The sequence below is a fragment of the Hypomesus nipponensis genome, chromosome 22 (genome assembly GCF_054491055.1).
Source record: "Hypomesus nipponensis isolate SF chromosome 22, ASM5449105v1, whole genome shotgun sequence".
NCBI lineage: Eukaryota > Metazoa > Chordata > Actinopteri > Osmeriformes > Osmeridae > Hypomesus > Hypomesus nipponensis.
The window spans coordinates 20,708,137-20,715,000 of NC_140382.1; the positions used below are offsets into that span (position 1 = coordinate 20,708,137).

General features: G+C 47.3%; 1 protein-coding gene across 1 annotated transcript in view; it reads right to left on the reverse strand.

Moving 5' to 3' along the window:
• Positions 1–411: 411 nt before the first annotated feature.
• Positions 412–6,864, reverse strand: part of cxxc4 (CXXC finger 4) — a 26,346-nt gene continuing 19,893 nt past the window's right edge. Inside the window, exon 2 of the mRNA XM_084687405.1 lies at positions 412–2,087. Coding sequence (XP_084543531.1) covers positions 2,043–2,087 — 45 coding nt within the window. The 3' untranslated portion in view covers positions 412–2,042. The remainder of the gene's footprint in view (positions 2,088–6,864) is intronic.

Consider the following 6,864-nt stretch of genomic DNA (forward strand, 5'->3'; position numbering starts at 1 on the left):
TCATCTCTCCCTCTCTCGCCCAGTGCACACCAGCGTGACAAACCACATGGGATTTGGCTGGTTCTTTTTAAGCCCACAGCCCCTGGGAAACCCTTTCCTCCCCCATCCCCCCTACCCCTGTATCCTCTCCTCCCCCATCCCCCCTACCCCTGTATCCTCTCCTCCGCCCCCCCCCCCCCCCTCCTCCATGACACATTTTTGTATTTCAGGAGAGACGTGACTGGGGAAGGCAAGCGATGCATCGTTTACTTTCCCTCTTCCCCTCCATCTCTCTCCATCTCCACCCATCTCTCTCCATGTCTTCACTGTTATCCATTGCCAGTGTGAGATGTACTTGATATAACATTTTACACATGAAGATTTTTTGTATTTTTATTATTAAATACTCTACTTAAGATTATTTTTTGGGAAGTTATTTTTTTTTATTTTAACACATAAAAGCATCACAACAACGATATACAAATTTCTTAGTAATTCTTCAAAACCAAAACACATTTACACATGCAACAATAGGGATTTAGACGATGAGTAACTTATTGAATAATTGTTGTTTTTGGAATGTGGAACTTCTTCAGCATCAACTCCACGACCGCAAAATTATCTTTGTTGTCATCACAGTAGGAGAAAAGTACGCATTGGCCCTTTACTATAATACCTTTATGTATTCACACTGGTTTGGTAAATTGTCTTAATACTTTAAATATGAACTAGAATTTCTTTAATGGTATTTCATGTGCCTCCCGTATTCCTTTTCGACGGCGGTTTCAAAACTAACCCATAGGGGAAACTCTTTGTTTCAATAGACGGAACACAAATGTTCACAATTAAAATCTGGCGTGTCAAACGTCATCTATGAGCATTACCGGCATGGTCAGCGTGCCGTGACTGAGAGATGGGGCCATTGTTTCCCGTCAGAGTTGTAAGTAAAGAGGATTGACAGAGGGAGGGTCGCTATAGTGGAACATGTCTGTTTCACCTGTCCAGTATTTTAAAGATCACAAGTTACCTGGGGAACGGGGGAAGGATGGAGAGAAGGATGGAGAGAAGGAGGGAGAGAAGGATGGAGAGATATAAGGATGGAAGCAAAGATGGATGTAACGGTAGAAGGAAAGAAGGAAGGAGAAGGAAGGAAGGAAGGAAGGTAGCAACCTGTTTTTCCAGACAGGTTGTAGAGGTGTTAAAATGCTACTTGACAAGATAATGTGTCCTGTTGTGTGTCATCATGCCCAGTGTGACTAACCCTAACCCAATGACCCGTCCCTACCAACACCCATCAGGCCGTCACAGGCCAGCCAGGCTCTGTGGAATCCCAGGAACACAACACGCAGAGATAGTTGACGCAAGAAAACCAAAATTGAAGTGTCAGAAAGCGTGCGGGCGCGGTGCTGAGGGTCACCTAGCGACACTGAGGGTCACCTAGCGACACTGAGGGTCACCTAGCGACACTGAGGCCACCCTAAGGTGACCCTCAGCCAGGGTGCAGACGTCTTATTGCTTCAGAAGTCGAGAGGTTGAGCGAAACTGAGCGCTGCAGCTGTTTCGTGTGGCGGAGAAATGTGTGGAGTTGTAATCCTGGCGTGGTTTCCTGGGGCGGGGCAGTTTTAGTCTGAATGATTGTCTATTGGTTCCTTTACATAAGACGGGGGAGGGGGGCGTGTAAACATGGTTACCGCCACAACACTGAAAACACATTTAAAGACACCAAAAATATACATTATGATACTGTCAAAAGGTACAATAATTACACAGGAAAAAGTAAATTACAGAGGTTTTTTTTCAACCAACACCATAAATGTTTTTTTTTTTCCTTTATCTTTTTTCGTCCTTTTTAAATTCTTCCTCTTCTTCCTCTCCTCTGGAACGACTTGTACGAGTATGTGAGGTGCGTGTGGGGGGGGGGTTGGGGGGAGGGAAAGGGAGGAGTTTTGGGTCCGTTAAGTCCCGCCCCCCTGCCCTTAAGTGCTGCTGCTTCCTGCAGTGAGTCAAAAGTCCCCCCCACATGACTTCCTCCTCGGTGACCCGGCAGGCCGTGATTGGTCGCTTTAGAAGAACCATCGGAAGGCCTCGCCGTTGTTGACTGGTGTCCTCTGAGGAGAAGAAGAAGAAGAGTCAAGCACACTCAGTGTCAGCTGGGAGGGGAGGGGGAGAGAGAGAGAGAGAGAGAGAGAGAGAGGGAGAGAGAGAGAGGGAGAGAGAGAGAGGGAGAGAGAGAGATAGAGAGAGAGGGAGAGAGGGAGAGAGAGAGAGAGGGAGAGGGAGAGAGAGAGAGAGAGAGAGAGAGAGAGAGAGAGAGAGAGAGAGAGAGGGAGAGATAGAGAGAGATGGAGAGAGAGGGAGAGAGGGAGAGAGAGAGAGAGAGAGAGAGAGAGAGAGAGAGAGGGAGAGAGAGAGATAGAGAGAGAGGGAGAGAGAGGGAGAGAGGGAGAGAGAGAGAGAGAGAGAGAGGGAGGGCAAAAGTTGGGGTATATTGATTGAAGAAATGGATGTTATGGATCAAATGTAGAAGAAAAGGTCATTTCAGACAATCATCTAAAATCTGTGCACACACACCAAACGCATAGTGGAATATATCTGTGTGAACTTAGTTCGTCTCACGCAGCCAAACGGAGCCAATAGCAGTCCTCCTGAAAGGACAAACTCATGCATTTGGAACACACTCTTCATTTTTCAAAACACCTTCAAATCTTTCACTGACCTACAACTCCGTGATTGAATTTCAGTTTGAAAACATCCTTTTCCCTGATTACGAGTGAGCAGCCTTCGGTGAAATTAAAAACACCTTTGACAAAAAAAAAAAAAAAAAAACTCACCCCGAAGAAGTATTTAAAATCATAATCAAACCGCCCCGAAATCCAAACGTGCTTTAGCCTGAATGTAATTTCATCAAGGAGGAAGCCAAGGTGAGCCGCAGCCGCCTCTTTCCTTCCCCCCCCTCTCCCTAAATAATCATTACCTCGGATGAAATATTCAATACTAATTCCCACCGAGCAACAATGAGGCTTTTAATTACTGAGAGCCGCGTCACTGAGGGGGAACAGCGCATCATTTCAATTTGAGACTGAGCCAGGAGACACGCGCGCAGCCGTGCACTTAGAAACACAGACAGTCACACGCACACACACTGAAGGTGTCATGTGCACAAAAGAGACTACACACACAGACATGCACGCAGACCCACCAGCAAAACACACGATTCTAAAAAAAATACTGAAGTCCCACCGTCCAAACCCCACGACCAATTAGCACAATTCGTGATTACTTTCTCACAGTTGACGGGCAAAACACGGCGGATGGTTAGCAACGGAAATCACTTATAGCGAATAGAGGGAGTGGGATTTCATATTCTAATACAGTCATCAGCAGCGTTTAAGACACTGAGGCTCGTGGCGTTTCCATAAAAAAAAATACAAAATTGGGGGATAAGTTTGCCGCATATAGCCTATTACTGAATAGCCTATATAGCCTACTAGCTCTCTCTCCCTCCCTCCCTCCCTCCCTCCCTCCCTCCCTCCCTCCCTCCCTCCCTCCCTCCCTCCCTCCCTCCCTCCCTCCCTCCCTCCCTCCCTCCCTCCCTCCCTCCCTCCCTCCCTCCCTCCCTCCCTCCCTCCCTCCCTCCCTCCCTCCCTCCCTCCCTCCCTCCCTCCCTCCCTTCTTCCACCTCCCGCTTGAATAGCCAACACATTGGCAGTTGGTGGCCGTGCAAATCCATTTCCAAGCACACCTTTCTGGGGATTCTATCTTTAACCGATTTACAGTATTTTGATTGGCATAAGCATGGTAGCTATAAATACAGCATGTTTTCTTCACCTATGCTTTTAAATCTGTGCAAATGATGGGACATAGGCTTCATGCGTATTTCCATGTGCTGTAGGCCAACGGAACAACACATGCCAAGGCCTACTGTATCGTAACATCTGCTCATACAAACACGCTTTCGTGTTTATCTCCGCAGATAAACACGTTTATTGGAAGTGCTTCCAATAACTTGTGTGGGTGGAGGAGATTGAATATGAACACTAACGATGCGCACCACAGTTAAACAGGAATCGCCATGACCACTAACGGAGGTTTGGATACCACAATGACAAGTAGCCTACTTGTGAATATTCATTTTTTTGTTCATTTCATTGAGCGGTTTTGTTAGATTACTGTCCGTGTTTATTTGAATATGCATTACAATTTTTATTGAAATGTCATTGCCTTAAAAGGTCAATTTAACAAACAATGTCGAGTGGACGTAACTTGGCAAATGCATTTCGGCTCGAATTATTTTTGTAATTTTTTAGCCAAAATATTTTGTCCATTTTATTTCCTGTACTGACATTGGCTGTACTGACATTTCCTGTACTGACATTTCCTGTACTGACATTTCCTGCACTGACATTTGCTGAACTGACATTTCCTGTACTGACATTGGCTAGCGCTGTAGAACGCTTTTAGAACGTTCCTAAGAAGCTCTTAGCTTTAAGAGCTTTTTAACGAATCTGGGAAACCCGACCATTGACTGTTATTTTGTTGTTGGAGCAAATGTATCTGTAGTAAATGTTCTGTAGTTAGGGGAGCTTGCAGTGTTTAGCCGAGCGGTTGGGATATTGCGACAGCCCACACTAGACTGAAAGACGACTCAGAGGTGGATTCTACTAGACTTGAAGCAGGAGCCGGAGAGAGACGGGGTGCGTGCTTGTTTAGTGTGAAAGAGAGACAAAGAGAGGTAGGTGGAAGGAGAGAGATGCGTGAGTATGGGGTGAGAGACAGCCAGACTGGGACTAATCTGCAGTGTGCACGTTTCCGTGTTCACACGTAATTAAGAAACGACCCAGCCAAGGAAAAGAATCACCCAGAGAAATCCCTCCATCCCAAAGAAGACAGCAGATGAGATCAGGGGTTTAAGAAAACAAAAGTCTTAGCCAATCAGTGGGCTGTCTGTGGGAAAATAAAAACAGTACAGCCCAACCTCCTGCTTTCCAAAGACTAGAATAACCAGGACTACATCCATGAGAGAGAGAGGGGGAGAGAGATATGGAGTGTGTGTGAGTGAGTGAGTGAGTGAGTGAGTGAGTGAGTGAGTGTGTGAGTGAGTGAGTGAGTAAGTGAGTGTGTGAGTGAGTGAGTGAGTGAGTGAGTGAGCGTGTGAGCGAGTGAGCGTGCGAGCGAGCGAGTGAGTGAGTGAGTGTGTGAGTGAGTGTGTGAGTGAGTGAGTGAGTGAGTGAGTGTGTGAGTGAGTGAGTGAGTGAGTGAGTGAGTGAGTGAGTGAGTGTGTGAGTGAGTGAGTGAGTGAGTGAGTGAGTGAGTGTGTGAGTGAGTGAGCGAGCGAGTGAGTGTGTGTGTGAGTGAGTGAGCGTGTGAGTGAGTGAGTGTGTGAGTGAGTGAGTGAGTGAGCGAGCGTGTGAGTGAGCGAGTGTGTGAGTGAGTGTGTGAGTGAGTGAGTGAGTGAGTGAGTGTGTGAGTGAGTGAGTGAGTGAGTGAGTGTGTGAGTGAGTGAGCGAGTGTGTGAGTGAGTGAGTGAGTGAGTGAGTGAGTGTGTGAGTGAGTGAGTGAGTGAGTGTGTGAGTGAGTGAGTGTGTGAGTGAGTGAGTGTGTGAGTGTGTGTGTGTGTGTGTAAGGGACAGACAGAAGGGTTTCTCCAGACAGAGAGAGGGGAGAAGCGAGGGGTTTTAGACGTAGAGAAGCTGAATAGAGGGGGACACATGAACATACACACACATATACACACACACGGATACACACACATATACACACACATATACACACACACACGGATACACACACACGGATACACACACATATACACACACACGGATACACACACATATACACACACACGGATACACACACATATACACACACATATACACACACACGGATACACACACATATACACACACATATACACACACACGGATACACACACACGGATACACACACATATACACACACACGGATACACACACATATACACACACACGGATACACACACATATACACACACATATACACACACACACGGATACACACACATATACACACACATATACACACACATATACACACACACGGATACACACACATATACACACACACGGATACACACACGTATACACACACATATACACACACACGGATACACACACATATACACACACACGGATACACACACATATACACACACACGGATACACACACATATACACACACACACTCACGGATACAAATATATGGAGACACACACTCTAACACACTGCAGTGACAAAGCACAAATAAGGCTCAATTAGCACATCTTTCCCAGCCTCCCAGGAACCAGTGCCATCTGAATAACTGCTTCACTGAGAGGGGGGAAGAGAGAAAGGTTTGATAATGAAGGAGGGAAGAATAAGAAAGAGGGGGAGAGAAGGGAGGGTGGTGGGCAGCTAAACGACAGAGAGAGGGTAGGATTCAAACTGAGGGAGGTAGGCAGGGAGGGAGGGGTGGGGGGGGGGGTGGGAGGTGAGAGAGAGAGAGGGTAAGATTCAAACTGAGGGTTGTACTGGGAGAGAGAGGGAGGGGGAGTGAGAGAGGGGTGGGTGGGTGGGTGGGAGGAAGGGAGGAAGGGAGGGAGGGGGATGGATGAGGAGAGGGAGAGAGGGAGGAGGATAGATGAGGAGGACGAGGGAGAGGGAGGAGGATAGATGAGGAGGAGGAGGGAGAGGGAGGAGGATAGATGAGGAGGAGGAGGGAGAGGGAGGAGGATAGATGAGGAGGAGGAGGGAGAGGGAGGAGGATAGATGAGGAGGAGGAGGGAGAGGGAGGAGGATAGATGAGGAGGAGGAGGGAGAGGGAGGAGGATAGATGAGGAGGAGGAGGGAGAGGGAAGAGGGAGAAGAAGGT